The 18353-nt window shown below is 36.7% G+C and overlaps 1 protein-coding gene across 2 annotated transcripts in view; it reads right to left on the bottom strand.

The window, feature by feature from the left end:
• MRE11 (MRE11 double strand break repair nuclease) overlaps positions 1-18353 on the bottom strand; it is a 52996-nt gene that overhangs the window by 24078 nt on the left and 10565 nt on the right. For both annotated transcript variants that reach the window (XM_016206783.2, XM_016206785.2), the window contains 8 exons: positions 15514-15628; positions 13557-13742; positions 12569-12740; positions 11137-11217; positions 9052-9178; positions 5834-5934; positions 4009-4182; positions 656-718 (listed from right to left, as the gene is read on the bottom strand). In XM_016206783.2, coding sequence (XP_016062269.1) covers positions 656-718; positions 4009-4182; positions 5834-5934; positions 9052-9178; positions 11137-11217; positions 12569-12740; positions 13557-13742; positions 15514-15628 — 1019 coding nt within the window. The remainder of the gene's footprint in view (positions 1-655; positions 719-4008; positions 4183-5833; positions 5935-9051; positions 9179-11136; positions 11218-12568; positions 12741-13556; positions 13743-15513; positions 15629-18353) is intronic.

The following is an 18353-nucleotide window of genomic DNA, read 5'->3' as shown; positions in this document are numbered from 1 at the left end:
AGCAAAATCCTACCAATAATTTATAAAATAACTTTAAATACTACATAGCAATCATAAAACACTAAGGACAATAAGAAAATAGGAAAATATATTTCAATCATGAATTCATCAAGTACCAGGCAGAAGCCCCAAACTGAAGCAAACGGTTGCTACGCTCATGCTCCTAAACTCCGGAGACCGAGAAGACAGCGATGATGGCGATCAAGGTGATTTCAACCCGTCAGAGGGGCCAGTGGGAGTGTACAGTCAGCTACAATAACACTGTTAACCGAAACACCAAGCTTCTTCCCTTCCGCCCCAAATCATACCAGCTCGGTAGGGTAAGGTTATATCTTTTATTGACAAATGCTCTGATAATAGGTATTATTTTGATTAACAGCTCTTGCTATATACGCTAGCCTTACCCCCAAACACACACAATTAAATAAATTTTAGACAAGAGCCAACAGGAGAAAAAAAAAAAAAAGAGTATCAACAAGCAGAATATTTGTAGGCTGAACTGGAATAAGTCGAAGGCACCTGTCCTCAGCCACCCCTGCTCGGTCTTATCCACCAAACCCAGGTCTCATGGACTGACTACTCTAAACACACCTACTAGTTATTCTAATTTAACAAACTGACATGTAAGCATAGGAATTTACAGCAAGAAACTTACCTCTCGAACTTCATCATCTTCTTCATTAGTATTTTTTTGTCTGCTTTCTCTGAAACGACGTACCTGGGTTAGAGTAACAAACATGTTGCTTATTCCTGTTACATGAATTATAAAAGAATGGACTTTCAGTGATTAACAGGAGATGCTCTCCATTACAATACACAACTTGGAAATTTTCATTTTGCCTCACAAAAGGTTAGAGAAATCAAATTTTCCCAGTGACTTACATTAAAATTTCAGAAATGTACTCTTAAAAAAAAAAATTGGCCCTGATCAAAATTTTATTACCTGCTGCCAAAATGTTCCATGTCTCTGAAAAACAGTCTGTCAGACTGCAGAGGAAAAACTTCTAATATCCTAGGGGTGTAATACTTCAGGCAAGATAGTTAAAAATCTTGCTCTTAAGAGGTTTGAATTATTTATGTCATTGCTCAAGTCATTCTTGAGCATCTAGCTGCAGACATTTCGGAGCCTTTCTGAAATGGTAACTGAAGTGGGTGGGCCCTGAAGATCCATTTTATCCATAATCGTCTACTGAACACTTGCTGTTTATTGACCATGGTCTTGGTACCATGAAGGATACTAGAGATTCCTTTTATATTGGTTCAACAGGGTCTCATAATAGTTATATAGTGAGAGAGAAGCTCCATTCATTTAATAATTTACTCAGCTCATATTTACTAAGCACCTACTATATACCAAGTACAATTGTAGAAATTGAGAATACAGCAATGAACAAGAGAGTAAAAAATTCTGCCCTCATGATGCTTACAATCTGAGTGTGTGGGGGGGGGGGGGAGAGGGGAAGGGTAGTCAGTAAACAAAATAAGAAGTTATATTGTATTTTAGAAGGCGTGTAGGATCCAGTTAATTTAAAGCTAGACTAGGAAAGCTCTGTTTTTATTTCTGAGGAGCCTCTGGCATTCCCAAGGCCAGTTTATTTACTGATGGTGTTCAATCTAAGTAACCAGTTAGACAGCATTACTTAATTCGGTGACCAGAGGGGTGTAAAAAACCCCCTGGGAAATTCTACACAGATGTTGGTGTTCAATCCAGGGTACACTAATCCTAATGTCTCCTTATACTCTTTTTCTTCTTCTACTATATCCTTTGCCTTAAATAAAAACCTTGAGTATGCTCAGTGGAGTCTTGTGAGTCTTTCAAATATGTGGATCTATGAAATTTCTGCAAAAGGCAGATAAGTGCTCAGAGAAAAATAAAGCAAGAGGAACTGGGGTAAAATCTGAATAGGATGATAACAAAAGGCCTCACTGGGAAAGTAATATGTGGGCAAAGATTTTAAAAGGTGGGGAATGAACCTTGCAAATAACTGGAGAAAATCACTCCATTCAAAAAAAAAGAATATGTGCAAAGACACTGGGGCAGAAATATGCCTGGTATGTTTAAGGAAGAGCAAGAAGGTTTCTGTGGCTGCAGCAGAAATGAAGGTAAGGAAGTAACAGAAAGTCAGACTGAAAAAGGCCTTGTAAGCAACTGGAAGGACTTTTTTAAGGCAGGATTGACTTTACCTGAAATATGTTAGGATCACTCAAGCTGAATTGAGGACAGAATACGGGGTGGAGAAAGGGCAAGGTAGAAACTGGGAGACCAGTTTGCAGGCTATTGGAATAATCTAGCTGAGAAATGGCAATGCCTTGGCCCACTGGTAGTGATGATGGTAAGTCATATTCTGTATATATTCTAAAGGTAGAACCAAAAGGCTTTACAGAGAGGAGGCAGGTACAGAAAGAGAGGAGGCAAGGATGACTCCAAGGATTTTGGTCCAAACAAGAACCCTACAGATAGAGCAAGGGCTGAGAATTAGCAATTATGATGGGAATTTAAAGTATGAAGTATGAGATATCTATTAAACATCCAAGTGGAAATATCTAGCAGGCTGTTGACTATAGAGGAGTTGAGAGAAGAGGTTTGGCTTAGACTTTTGAAAGTCACCACCAAACAGATGACATTTAAAGCCAGGAAGCTGGAGATTACAAAAGGGAATATGTAGATGAACAAGGGGTCCAAGGACTCAGTTGTGGGCACTTCCACTTAAGAGGCTGGAGATGAGAGGGATCAACCACACAGACTGACAACACACAGGCAAGGAGGTAGAAGGAAAACCAGAAAAGTGTGGAGGCCTAAAAACCAATGAAAAAAGGGTTAGGAAGAGGTCAAGTGAAATTTAAGATGGAAAACTGCCAGGGGACTTTGCAATGGAGATCATTAGTGACCTTGACAAGAGCAGTTTCACTGGAATAATGAGGTCAAAAGCCCCAAATAGATGGGTTTAAGAGAGAAAAGGAGGGAGAATAATCAGGGCAGCAGATACAGAAAACTCCTTGATACATTTCTGCCGTAAAAGAGGAACCAAAAATTAGAGTTGTAAAGGGAAAGAGATCCAGATTTGTTTGTTGAAAGAAATAAGAGCATGTTTGCTATGACTCATTAGCAGGGGGAAAATACAGAAATAATCATCTTTTTTTAAGAAATGACATAGTACGTAAAAGTGCTGTGTGACATAACAAAAGCGCTGAGTCATTCACAGAAGAGAAATGAGAGGCAGAGTAAAAGTGCTGAGCAGACACTATGTGCCACAGTGTTCTGAGGACTTTCCATGTATTGATTCATTTAATCCTCACAACTACCTTGAAGGAGGTTCTATTATTATCCCCACTTCATAGATGAGGAAACTGAGGCAGAGCAGTTAAATAACTCACTGATGGTTACACAGCTAGTAAGGGCTTTGATTCTGAACACAGGTGGTCTGATCCAGAGTCCTTGCTCTCAGCCACCATGCTACACAGGTGCACGTGCGCACACATGCGTGCACACATACAGATACAGGATCTCAGGAGTCATGCTGTCACTCCAGGTGGGGATGATCATTTTAGGGGAAATGTTTTGGTGTATTATTAATTTTTTTTAGAGCAGCTTGGGTTCACAACAAAATTAAAAGGAAGGTACAGAGATCTCCCATATACCTCCTACCCCACACATGCATAGCCTCTCCTATTATCAATATTCCCCACCAGAATTGGTACATTTGTATAATTGCCAAACCTACACTGACAAATCATTATATATAAGACCACAGTTTACCTTAGGGTTCACTCTTGGTGTTACACATTCTATGGATTTGAACAAATATATAAGAACATGTATCCACCATTATACTATACAGAATATAGACATTAGACATTTTCTGATTTAAATCTCATTTTATGATCTCAGTTTTATAGATGAGAAAATGAAACAAATCAGAATAAATAATAGTAGTTTACTAGAATGAAACTCAGAGCTACTCTTAAGGAGAGACTATCTAAATAGACTTACCCTCTGAAATTACTCACCTCTTCATCAATTTTATCTTCTAGGGCATCAATATGACGTTCTTTAAGAAATCGCTGTGTCTTTTCCAACTGGTATTTCACTAATTCCTCTATAGCATCTTTCTCTTCCTTGTCCACAAATTCTTGTACTGCTTCACCCATTCCCCTTTCTGTTAGAAGTGAGAGCTGCACATTCTATAAGACAGATACAAATCACTAGATACAGAGAATACTATCTATTCCTTACAAAATAATTCTATATGAGCAAGAAAAATTACAGAATAATGTTTCCAGGGAAAAAGACAAAAGTTGTCTAGTTATTGAAGGGAAAACAAAACAATGGACAGTTTTATCAGTATTTATCAGTATTAAGCCAACTGATAAATATTAAGAGCCAGAGAAAGCAAAGTGAAAACAAACAGGAGTAGAGCACAGGACAGGTGAAAATGCAGAGGCCTGAGTGGCTGGGATATAGAGGCCAGAAGTGGCAGCTGATTATTAAGAGAAATTAGGTTAACCAATGCGGTAGGCAGAACAATGGCCCCCTAAAGATGTCCACATCCTAATCTCTGTGACCTGTGAATATGTTACATGGCAAAGAGGAACTAAGGTTACAGGTGGAACTAAGGTTGCTAGTCAGCTGGCTATACAATCAGATTATCAGAGAGTATCCTCGTGAGCCCAGTGAAATTATGAATATCCTTGAAAGTGGAAGAGGCAGGCAAAAGAAGGGAGTCAGAGAGAGGTGTAACTGGAGAAAAATGGCCAGAGAATCACAACGTTGCTGGCTTTGAAGATGGAAAAAGGAGCCTATGAGCCACAACCAAGAATTCATATGAATATATGCATAACCCACGGACACAGACAATAGTGTGATGAAGGCCTGGGGCTGGGAGTAGGTGCACAGTGGAAGAGGTCAATGGGGAAATAAGGAGGCATCTGTAATATTTTCAACAATAAAGATTTTTTTTTTAAATGTGGGCACCTCTAGAAGCTGGAAAAGATAAGGAAATGGATTCTACCCTGGAGCCTCAAGAAAGGAACACAGCCCTGCTGACACCTCAATTTTAGTCCAGTGAGACCAGGTGTCAGATTTCTGACCTAAAGAATTGTAAGATAATAAACCTATGTTGTTTTAAACCACTAGGTTTGTGAAAATTTGCTGCAGCAGCAATAGGAAACTAATACAACGGAGGATCTTAGAGTGGCATATACTCATGACAGTAAGAGTAGCTTTGGCGCCTCTCTATGGAACTTCCCATGCCTTTCTCCACCCTCTTCCCCCAGGGGTGTTTTCCTTGCCTCTCTCACTCTCCTAAGCTCCAAGGGCCCTTCTTTTGCCTCTGAAACCTGTTTCCTGAGCCCATTTCTTCTACCGCTCACTTCTACCTCTGTGACTTTCTAAATAAACTTTCTCTTATAGTTTGAGTCTTGACTCTGAATTCTTTCTTAGCCAAACTAAAGTACTAAGGTGTGTTTTTTTTAAAAAAAAGAGTAGCTTCACAACCCTGTGGCTATATTAATAATGTAATTCTGAAATTACATCCAGATGCAAGAAAAGTAAATCCTAGATTCAGACTTATGCAGTAGCGATAAAAAGAAAGAGGATAACAACATCAACAATAATGGCCACAATAATAATAATATTAATAACATTAATTAAGCATGTAATTTCTCTTGGTGTGTAGTAGCTATAAATGAATGAAATTAATTGCCATCCTACTTACTTCTTGGAAACATTTTGAGGATCCCTTTTATTTAAACTATCAATTATACATATCCTAAATTAAACCTGTAATTATAAGGTAGCCATTATTTAAGTTGTAACCTGTAATTAAGAAATTACCTTCTCTGCAGTTTGAAAATACTGTTTTACAAGGTCTTCTACCCTTAGAGTTGTTCCTTCTGAAGGTCTTGAAATGAACTTCCCAAAGTTGATCACTTCTCCTAGAAAAAAAAGAAGTCCATGAAAAAATAGCAGCTTATGTTATAATATAAAGTCTCCAAACTCATTGCAGGTTGCTATCAGTAAAGGAGGTATGGCCAAACTTTATCAACTGTTAGCTTGCTCAGTGTAGTAAATTTTGAGGCAAAAACATGGCATTTTTGCTAATATCCATAGACTTTTCCCTAAAGTCTATATTTGTTTTCTATATCTCTAAGTAGTATATCTCTTGCAACTATTCTCACAGGGTAGTCCACAGACCTCTGGGGGTCCATTTCAGGGGGTGTTCAAGGTGAAAACTACTTTAATAATGATACTAAGATGTTATTTACTTTTTCCACTATAGTGACATCTGCACTGATAATACAAAAGCAATCGTGGGTAAAATTGCCAGTGCCTTGGGATGAGTCAAGGCAGTAGTTCAGAAGTCTTATACTAATAGTCACCAGTACATAGAGTTCAAAACAAAACAGAAAAAGCCAATTTCACTTTAGAATGTCCTTGATGAAACTAAAAATTATCAATTTACTTAAATCTTAGCTTTAAAGTACATATCTTTTTAATATTCTGTGAGATAAATAAGATGTATGCTTAAAGCACTTTTGCTGCATTCCTAAGGAGGATGATTGTCTCAAAAAACAGTAGGTGAAGGATAAAAAAAGTACTGGGTAGGAAGTCAGGAAGCAGAAGGTCCAGTATCTGCTCTGCTGATAATCTTTGTCAGAGAAACAAACATTAACTATATAGCAAGTCTTGGAGCTGGTGTTGAAAATGCAATGATAAAAAGATAGGATCCTGCCTGGCAGCCATGACTCAGCAGTTGAGCATCAACCTATGATTCAGGAGATTGGGTTCAATTCCAGGTCAGGGCACATGCCCGGACTTCGGGCTCGATTCCCAGTGGGGGGCATGCAGGAGTCAGCCGATCAATGAATCTCTCATCATTGATGTTTCTCTCTCTCTCCCTTCCTCTTTCTGAAATTAATAAAGATATATATTTTTTAAAAAGACAGGATCCTTGCCCATAAAAACAAATGATTACGATGCAAGGTGGTAAGTGCTACAACAGAGGTAAGAACAGAGAATATGACACACGGAGAAGAAACAAACTAATTCTTCTTTTTTTAAATATATCTTTATTGATTTCAGAGAGAAAGGGAGAGACACAGAAACATCAATGATGCGAGTCATTGATCGGCTGCAGCCCGCAACCCAGGCATGTACCCCGACCGGGAATCAAACTCCGATTTCCTGGATCCTAGGTCGACATTCAACTGCTGAGCCACGCCCAGCTGGGCCAAAACAATTCTTCTTAAAGAAGGTTGAGAATAATGTGCTGCTATCCAATGCAGCTCTCATTTGAATCAAGCCTTGCAGAATGAGTAGGATTCTCATTATGGTTAAACAAAAAAGGAATCATTACAAAAAACTCACTATGAATAAAACTCAAGCAACATAAGGTACTAGTTCTATATTCTGTTCTTATAAATGCTACACACATAAAATTTCAAGGAATTGATAAGGATGGAAAATTAAAGTAAAGCACCATCAATAAGTAGCTAATTAAAATTCATAGCATGAAAATGCAATTCTCTTATACAGATTTGCCCCCTAAAACAGTCTTCTATGAGCTCCATTTAAATATCTAAATGACTATTTCAGGTAGGTTGAATTAACAGCATACACAATTTTTATCACAATTTGACACGGAAAATAGAAGCCCATTAAATCCAAGTTAATAAGAACCTAGGTAGCTTACTTGTAAACAAGGGCCATATTTTTCTATGAAAATTCTGACTCAACAGCTCTAAGAAAAATAGCCTCTATATTTAACATGATTAATATTTATTGTGAAGAAACACTACAATTGACCCTTGAACAACTTGGGGGTAAGGGGTGCTGATCCAATGCACAGTTAAAAATCTGTGTATAAACTCCCCAAAATTTAACTAACTAATAGCCTACTATAGACTGGAAATCCTACCAATAACATAAACAGTCAATTAATACATATTTTTTTATATTATTATATACTGTATTCTTACAATAAAGCAAATTAGAGAAAACATGTCATTAAGAAAATCATAAGACAAAGTACATATACAGTATTGTACATATTTATTGAAAAAAATCCACATATGAATGAACCTGTGCAGTTCAAACCCATGTTGTTCAACGGTAACTATTTCAGTCAGATGACCTGTTTTTTTGTGTGTGTTTTTAAGTATGACTTTATTGCCTGGCTGGGCATGGCTCAGCAACTGAGCATCGACCTATGATCCAGGAGATCGAGGTTCGAATCCCAGTCAGGGCACAGGCCCAGGTCACGGGCTTGATCCCCAGTAGGGAGTGTGCAGGAGGGTAGCTGAGCAATGATGACTCTCTCATCATTGATGTTTCTCTCTCTCCCCCCTTCTCCCTTCCTCTCTCTGAAGTCAGTAAAGATATATTTTAAAAAAACAACAACAAAAAACAAACAAAAAAAGACTGGCATCTTCCTAAACCATGTATGCCCTAAAGCTGAAATACTTAATAATGCAAAATGTGAGAATATATTCTCTGAACATGAATATTGTATAATAAATAACAGATATTTAATTTGAGCAATAAATCTGTACAGTCTGTGTGTGTTGGTACTCAGAAGCACTGTTTAAAAAAACTACGTCTGTTGCCCGGCCGGGCGTGGCTCAGTGGTTGAGCATCGACCTAGGATCCGGGCGATCAGGGTTCGACTTCCCGTCAGGGCACATGCCCAAGTTGTGGGCTCAATCAATGACTCTCTCATCATTGATGTTTCTATCTCTCTCTCTCCCTCTCCTTTCCTCTCTCTGAAATCAATAAAGATATATTTTTTAAAAATTAAAAATAGAATAAATAAATAAAAAAACTACGTCTGCAAAGAAAGCCTTCCTTTTTTTTGATATTCACACAAGTTTAAAAATGGTTGCTATCTAATTTTTAGAAGACAAGAAATTTATTCAACTATCAGTTTATTTGTTTAAGATATTAGGAAAAATCTTACTATAACACTTCCCATTATTTTATTCTTCTTTTACTAAAGACTGATTTACATAAACCCTATAAGAGCATTTTTTAATTTGTAAGAATAACTAGCTTACCTGTGTTTTCCTTTTGTTCTCTACGCCTGAAAAAATGGATAACATCTTTTGGATTAGCTATTCGATCCACAAACTTCTGGCTAAAGCGAAGAACATTGAAAGGTTCAAAACCTCCACTGTAGTCCACCTGGAAATACAGGATAAACCATTTCAGTATTTAGGTTTATGCTTAATACTTTTAAGTTAATAAATGAATGTTCTATAGTTCATTTTAAAGATCCTTATGGTGTTATACCATTTATTCTACTGAGAAAATAAAGCTTCAAAGGTTTATAAGCTTACGTAAAACACTTGGTTCAATGGAAACAAGACAGAGCAAGAATTCTCATAATGTTGGAATGATTACATCTCCCATGATAACACTAGTAGTCTAGGCACCAGGAGTACCATCTGAAAAGGAGGTGAATGTTTTAACAAAATTTTGAACTTCCAAAACAGAAACAAAATTCTTATCCAAAATAAAATGCTGGCCCTAGATGCATTAGTTAATGGGTCTATCCTCTTAGGCATATTCTCTCACTCTAGACGAGAATAAATACCGGGAAAATCCATGCAGAAAAATAATCAAATCTATGAGCTTTGAGAAATGATTACCCTTCAAAACACATGAGCTGTTTATCAGAACTAATGAGAGCTCTCAAGGCAGTCTCTTTTTAAAGAAGTGTAGTGATACAAAAACCTTTACAAAGAGAAATACATTGCTTTCTAAGAGATAGCTGACACTTGAGCAAAGTGGGGGTTAGGGACACTAACCCTCCATGTAGTCGAAAATCCATTTATAACTTTTAACTCCCCTCAAAATTATAGCCTACTTTTGACCAGAAGACTTACTAATAACAAACAGTTGATTAATACGTATTTTGTATGTTATATATATCATATAACATATTCTTACAATAAGGTAAGCTAGAGAAAAGAAAATCATAAGAAAAAATACACTTAAAATATCTAATGAAAAAACTCACATATAAGTGGACCTGTTCAGTTCAAACTTGTTGGTCAGGGTCAACTGTAATCATTTTCCTAAACTAGCTGTTCTCAATGTAATACTCTGGGAACCAGCATTATACCACATCACCAGCCTATCCACACTATTCCTTCACCCACTTATACGCTTCATCACACTCAGCATAAGCTGACTTTTGTTCATTTACTTGCTATCTGTTTATTATGTCTCACAGCTCCACTTCCCATAAGCTCCACAAATTCAACAACTCGTCTGTGTTATCATTACTGTGTTCCTAGCACGCAGGACAGGAGGTATTCAATAAATATAGGTCCACTGAATCAATGAATTCATGAGGGGCCTCTGGCCGATACAATGTACTTTTGGAATATTATGTACATAGAAATACCTGCTCCTTTGTTTCACAAATGAATTAATAATTTATCACGTTTAGGAAAAGGAATGTCAATTTTCTATTTCAGTCTGTTGGTTCTAATGGTATCAGGCAGATGTAGATGAGAAACATGGGATCTCCTGCCCAGATAAAGAGAACTATGTGGTTCTCCCAAAGCAACTATGTGTTACCCAGACCATCTCCACAGCTGCCATGTTATAAAACAGAAAATGTGAAATGCTCAAGCTATCAGATCTCCCCAAACTCTTCAGACATTTTAACAATTAGACTCCGGCCCAGCTTTATTTGTAATTTTCTGCTCCTGGGAGTCACAAAGTTTGTTTACTAAGCAAACTTTATTTGAGTGTTCACAATGTGCTAGGCCCTCTGCTAAGTGCCAGGGATACAGCCACCAATAAAACCCAACTGGTTGTCAAATTCACAAGCTGACTGGGAAGACAAACATGTAAATAATAACTGCAAGCAAAATGAAATGGTGCTGAAAGAAGTACGTACAGAGTAAACTGAGGACACAAAGGAAGAAGTATGGACTCTGAAGGGAGGTCAAGAAAGGATTATTTGAAGAGTGGAAGCTTTAAGTGGGTGTTGAAGGAAATATTACGGAACGAGAGAAGCACATTACACACCAGGATCATAGGGGCAAAGGTGAGCAAGAGTGAAATAAAGTCGGCAATACAGTCTTCTGAAAATCAATAAAGTTCAATTCATCTAAAATAGGACTTACTCGCAGTCGTATAAGAGGCTTATCTGGCTGTCCAGGATTTCCCAGACGTTCCCGTTCAGCATTTTCAAGCATTTCTTCAATCTCAAAATAAAAATATTGTTATGACTACAGGGAGGGATATTAACGACATCCAGAGGGCAGAGGTCAGAGAGGATATTGTTAAAATCCTACAATGCACAGAACAACGTCCTACAACAAAAAACTGCCCAGTCTAAAATGTCGGTTGTGTCAAGGTTGAGAGACCCTGGGCTCCCTGACCCAGGCCTGACCAATTAATTTGTTTTCCATCTCCCTGGCTTCAGAGATTTGGTTTAGGGACAAGTTCGTGACCTCAGTCCAGTGAAACTCAATGCTAGGGGTTTATCTGGAGCTACTGGGAAAAATGATTCTTTCCTCTGTACATATAAGTCTATGGGCCACCATGTGAAAACACCTTCCTTATAGTGAAGTTTAAGACAGAAACCATCAGAATGGGTAGCATGGGGCTGGAACAGAGACAGAGAAATCCATAATCTTAATTTGAGTTTCTAGATCTAATCATCTTGAAACCAACACACTCTTAGCCTTTTCAGTTATGTACGTTCCATGTTGCCGGTGAAGCTGCGACACTGGGCAGGTTACTTTATTTAAGGTCCTGTTCCTCTCTCTATAATGTGTGGATGGTAGAATCTATCTATCCACAGCACTGTTGAGTGGATTAAATACAAAATGTTGTCAGCGGTGTCCAGAATATCTAAGCAGGCAATGGACATCAGTGATAATTACTATTATCATTATTACTACCTCACATGAATTTTTATGACACTATGATGCAAAGCAGAGAGTTAGCACAGAGTAAGAACTGAGTGTCAGCAATTAATGTTATTAAGCTGTCAATTTACATAGTATCAAGTGCATTCAACAACACCAATAGTGGCTCTACAATTTCCGTAGAGGTTTAGGGGTGGCAATCTGCAGGGAAGGGGAGGTATGGGACTTATGCTGACGCTACAGGTACATAGCAAACACATTTTAAGACTTTGTTTGGGGTAGCTTTAGGGTGAAACAGATGCCTAATGGAGGTTATTAGAGAGGTTAAGGCTCTCCGCATCTTTCATAATTCCCAATCAAAGCCACTGCCTGCTTTCATAAATAAAATGAACAAATTATCAAGTCAGAATAAAAAAAGAGAAAAGATTATGTACATATTTGAGAGGAGGAAAGGAATTGGGAGAGGGGCTTAACTGAAATTTCTTCTATATATAACATTCCTCCATCTGGAAGACTTAAAAGGTTTTTGATACAACTAAACTCATTTATTGAACCATGGTTCCCTACAAGCTCCATGAGACTGTAACAAATATAGTGACTTCCCTCTATTGAAGTATTTAACTCAGTGTAAATAATCTCTCAATTAAAGTAGATCTCATCGACCTTTCTCTGGAAGAATTACCTTCTCCAAACAGAAGCTCTGTATGGCTTGGGTTACTTTAGGATTATCTGGGTTAAAAATGTCTGGATGATCAGCCAGAACAATGTCCTCCATAAAAAACTGCCGCACCGTGTGAAGAGGGATTTTCTGCATGTTCATCTTCCTTCCTTTAATCCGCAACAGACCAACATGCCTGAAACAAGGAGGAAAATGACATTTCCTCAAAAAACCATGCACAGCAAAACTGCCACATTTCTAAGATTCTACAAAATAATTATTTATAAAATCATACCCTTAAAATATATTTTCAGCAATTTAATGTTATCTCACAGGAAAAAATGTTAAATATTCTTCTTCCTCAAACAAATCCACTCTCCCATCATTTTTCCTGCCTGAACAAATATACAGTTGAGTAGAGGACAAACGTAACAGTAAGTATAATAAAATGCTATCAGGACTATGATAGTAATATGTGTAGCATATACTATTACATAGATATGTATCATGTGTGTATGTATGCACATGCATATTAGCAGCAGAACTATGACGGAAATAAAAAAACTTACATCCTACCATATTCTTTAAACCTATTATCATCTTAACAATCAGAACTTGAGTGGATTAAAGGGCAAAACCACTATTAGCTAATCACTATTACCTACATTTTTATATAAAATTTCATAAATGGTTTTAGATGAATTTGTTTATTAATGGACATTGTGAAATTAGTAATAATCTCTAGCATTGTAACTCGAAATTTAATAAATAAAAATGTTATTCTTCCATTTGCCTAATAAGCAGAGAAATTATTAAGACCACTGGGATGCTGGCATGTTCAAATGGCTTACAATCTGGGAAAATAGCAAGATTACATCAAATGATCTATCTTTATAAATAAATCTATCATACAAATAACAATACCATCAGTACCTTGAAACTATGGGATAAATAGAATATTATAGCAGGTTTTTTTTAAAAAAGTGATTTGGAAAAGGTAACTATTACTCACTTCTTTACAGACTCTCCTGGAGAAAGAGAAGTAACCACTGAACTTCCCGGCTGTGATATGTAAAAGAGCTGTTGTTCATTTTTGGTTGGAGCTATTTTACACTCGTGTTCATGGCCCCAGATAACGAGATCAATGAATTCATCCAAAAATTGTTCTGGAATGAAGTTAGTACTTCCATGTTTACTCCTATACCAAGATTTTAAAAAACAAATAATATAAATATTCAGAGATATAAAAAATTTCACATTAAGTATTCTATACAGATCTTTCTCCATTCATTAAAGATTTATTACATCCCTTCTATGTGCCAAAACTGTGCAAGGGATTGAGAATACAAAGATATCTAATTCCTCAAAGGGCTTACAAATTTTCAGGACATAGACAAGTAGGAGACCCAGAAGAGAAAGCAGTCAATCCTACATTTAGATGCAGATCATGAGAGGTTTAAAGAGGAATAACCCATTTTGGGCAAGTCAGAAAAGCATGAGCTCTATCAACAGTAAAAACCTATAAATTGATTTAATTATACAGCAAAAAAAGAATACAGAAAATAAGAGTTAAGCCTAAACTTTGTAGAATAAAAAGAAATCTCTAAATATGCCCATTTTTTTAACATCATCTGTTTTATTACTGATTATAAAAATAATGACAGTAAGAACGTCAATTTTACACAAGAAATACGAGTTTTCCATATTAAATAAAATATCATGTGAATAAGTGATTTGCAAACTCTGGTTTTATACCTAGGTTAATTGTTATTATTAAAAGATATGTGAAAACCCAAGGTGAGTAAAGACAAGAAGGAAAGGTTTTCCCTAACACTGACTTATATTTTGGAATTTAAATGAAAGTGTTCAAATAATTTGGCCCAGCATTCACATAATGCAAACCAATATGCATTCAACAAATACTTAGATACTGGAGACACAGCAGTGAAAAAAGTCCTTGTTCTAGTGGGGGAAACAAGCAACAATACATGATATATATGTATAAGCATATGCACATGGTAGATACATATAAAATTTGCCAGGTAGTGATGAATACAAATAAAGAAAAATAAAAGTGACATGGAACGGGGATGTCACTACACATAGTGTGGTCAGGAAAGGACTCTCCAACAGGTGACAAATGAGCACAGAAATGAGGTGAGGGATTAGCAGGCAAGTGAAGAAAGACCTAGACAGAGGGACAAGCAGCTGGCAAAGGTGCAGAGATGGGAATGTGTTCAGTGATTTCAAAACAGCAAGGAGATCAGTGTGGCTGAGCAGAATGAACGCAGGGAAGAGCAGGAAGTGAAATTAGAGCAGATCATGTACCTAGGAATATTTTTATGTAAGTGTGTATAAGAATGTTCACAACAAAAAGGTTTTAAAAAAGCAAAAATCTGGAAATAACTCAAAACCTTCACTACCAGGAGAAAAGTATAACTATACATCAGCAAAAGTGAATTACACTTTTAAGTCCAAAATGGATAAATCTTAGTAACATAATATTTAACATAATAAGCCAGCTGCAAAATTTACATGATTCCAGTTATGCCAAACTAAATAATTCATTATGGATGTATATGTGATTAAACAACAAAGAAAATCAATGGGCTGAGTAAATAACAACTGAAGATTGTGCTTCTTTCTGGGGGAGGCAGAAAGAAATGGGGTCAGGAAAGGGCATGGGATAACATACTGGTAATTGTTCTACTTCTTTGCTGAGTTTAGGGGTATTCATTTTATGGTTACCCTTATACCTTATCATACGCTCTGAATAGTCTCTTATAGGTATGAATATTTATTGAAAACTTTCCAAATGAGGTCACACGAAGCATATCTAAGTTTTGCCTGACCCGGCACTGACAACGTTCAAAGAATAAGGAGCATTTTACTCAAATAAGTAAGCCTGGAAACGGGGATCTGGGGAACCTCAATACCTGACTCAACAATTTCCAAAGAATAACTTTTACCTGTTCTGATGAATGACAAATAAATTAAACCAAGAGTTCTCATCTTCTTTTGGTCTCAACATTGTTACTTTTTTATTGAGGAACATTCGATACAGCCTTTCATCTGGAATAGATCCTGAAATGGACATGACGTTATTTTAAAAGTGGTTTCTTACTTGGTTTTAAAAAATGAATATGTTTTGCTTCTAAATTATGTGCTTCTCTAAGTATTTCATTTTCCTATTAGAGATATATTTGAAATCTCGAATCATTGTTTGCAAATGAATACGTTCCAGGTTCTTACATGACAACTGCTGAGCAGTTAAATGCACTCAAAAAATGTTTTCCTATCAAGCATATACCTTCAAAACCTGAAAAATGTGTAATAAAAAAATCTGAGGTTTCTATGTCTAAATCATTATTAAAATTTCTATTTAAAATATTGTTTTTCACTATCCCTTTATTATGAGTACATAGCACTTTTGACCCAATGTAGACATTATAAAATACACAGAAAGAGGGGTGAGAGAGAAAAAATAAATGTATGTACAAGTAATAATCATATATATTGCATTTTTAAATAAAAATACTGCACTTTTCAATAATTTAATGAATTTTAAATAATTCTTCCTCTATCCCAAAGGACTAGCTTAGTCTAGTGAAGGAGGACAACACAAACAAGTAAACACACAAACTACAATTGTAAGTATTATAAATGGAGAGCCCAGCCGGGCGTGGCTCAGCAGTTGAGAGTCGACCTAGGATCCAGGCGATCGGGGTTCAATTCCCAGTCAGGGCACATGCCCGGTTGCAGGCTTGATCAATGACTCTCTCATCATTGCTGTTTCTATCTCTCTCTCTCCCTCTCCTTTCCTCTCTCTGAAATCAATAAAGACATATTAAAAAATTTTTTTTAAATAAAAATAAATGGAAAAAAAGGATGCTAAGATGGGTAATATCAGTGAGGGAACAAGATTGCTAATTTATGTAGAGATCAGGGAAGGTCTTAGAGAAAAGCCAACAATTGCAGAAGTATAAGAGCTAGTAGAGGCCTAGCCTCTAAAGAGAATTCCTAGAATGTAGCCAACGGAATACGTAGTGGAATGCAGAACATATAACTAGAGAGGTAAAGTCAAGGCATACAAAGCCCAGGGCATTAGAAGGTGGATCTATTTTAGTCTTGAAGCACTGAGAACACTCACAAAATCTGTAGGTAGGGAAAAAATTTGAGGGAAAGGAGTGGGCAGGTTAGCCAGCTGGCAATTAGTTCCGAGAAGCAGGGAGTTTGCTGGCAGGCAAATAAGTGGCAGCAGGGAACCTGGAGAACAATGACCATCTTGGCCTACGCCCTTGCCCTGAAGCCCATGAAAGGCTGAGAGAGAACTGTGTGGAACACAGTGACCTCAGGGCCAGTCAGAGAGCAGAGGCAACATTCAGAGAAGAGCCTAATGATATGAGGGAATTTGCTAACTATCAAAAGAGTTCTATCCCCGGCATGTATGGCTCCAGAGTCATCCCTGTACTGAGAAGTTGCTGGTTCCGGGTCAGGGCATATGCCCGGGTTGCAGGCTCCATCCCTAGCATGGGGTATGCGGGAGGCAGCCAACTGATGTTACTCTCTCACATGGATGTTTCTCTCTTCTCCCTTCCTCTCTCTCTAAAAATCAATAAACTATTTTTTTTTAAAGTGTTCTAGGGTTGGGGTGAGAGTAGGGGTGGAGGGTAGACAGAGTCCACTTAAGGAAAACAGAACAGGATGAGATGAGAGTTTGAGAAAAAATGGATGACTGAAGCATAATGGAATGTCTTTAGTCTGAAAATGAGAGATCAACCATTTTCTGCAGTTATGAACCCTAACATTAGAGTGATTAAAATAGCAGTTAGATTTTTTTTTTAAGTATATTTCACTTTTGATCTGTTACTGCAAAATCAGACATATACCTGAACTTCATTTTCTATATCTCTAAAATATAAATAATCATGATGTTTTTTACTTGTTAGAGAAATTATGAAATGGACAGAAATTATAAGCTCCCTAGAAAAAGTGTTTAAATAAACAACCCATCATAATTTATTATCTTAAAAACATACCCAAAGACAACTGAATAAGATCTTCTAAGGCTTCTAAAAAATCACTAAAAAAAAGTAATAAAAACTTATGTTGAGGCTACTGGGTGAAATTTTCCCCCAATTTCTCTCAGGGTACTTTAAGGTTGATTTAACATGGAATATAATTTTTATAATACTCCATACACAACAAACACAATAAAGCTATCGCATCCATAAAACAAATAAAATATCAAGCTGAACTTAATGCAAGGAAGACACAGTAACTAAACTTTGCACTCTAAAAATGTCTGTGATCTTTCATTCATATGGAATAAAGCCTAGCAAATAGGCTTTCACCTACTGGACATTAAACAAATTGAAGATAGTAAAGTTGATCAAGCACATTTCCTGAGCATTAGAGATGACAGCTCTAGACTAGCATTATCTAATAAAAATATAATGTGAGTCACCATGCAGGCCAAACGTATAATTTAAAATTTTCTAAAATTTTCTAGTGGCCAAATTAAATAGCACAAGTAAAAAAGAAACAGGTGAAATTAATTTTAATATATTTTATTTAACTCCATAAGATATTTTACACTTTTTCTAAGTCTTTGAAATCTGATGTGTACTTGACACTTCTAGCATATCTCAATGCAGACGAGCCACATTTCAAGTGCTCAGCATCTGTATGAGGCTAGTGGTTACTGCACTGGACAGTGAAGCTTTAGACCTTTCAAAGACTCCCAAGATATCTAATTACTTTCCAATTGTAATGTTCAGGATTCTTCATCTAAGTCTAAAAGGAACCA

The sequence above is a fragment of the Miniopterus natalensis genome, chromosome 11 (assembly GCF_054644295.1).
Source record: "Miniopterus natalensis isolate mMinNat1 chromosome 11, mMinNat1.hap1, whole genome shotgun sequence".
NCBI classification, from domain to species: Eukaryota; Metazoa; Chordata; class Mammalia; order Chiroptera; family Miniopteridae; genus Miniopterus; species Miniopterus natalensis.
Note: the sequence above shows the minus strand (reverse complement) of the source record. Positions and strands in the feature narration are given on the sequence as shown.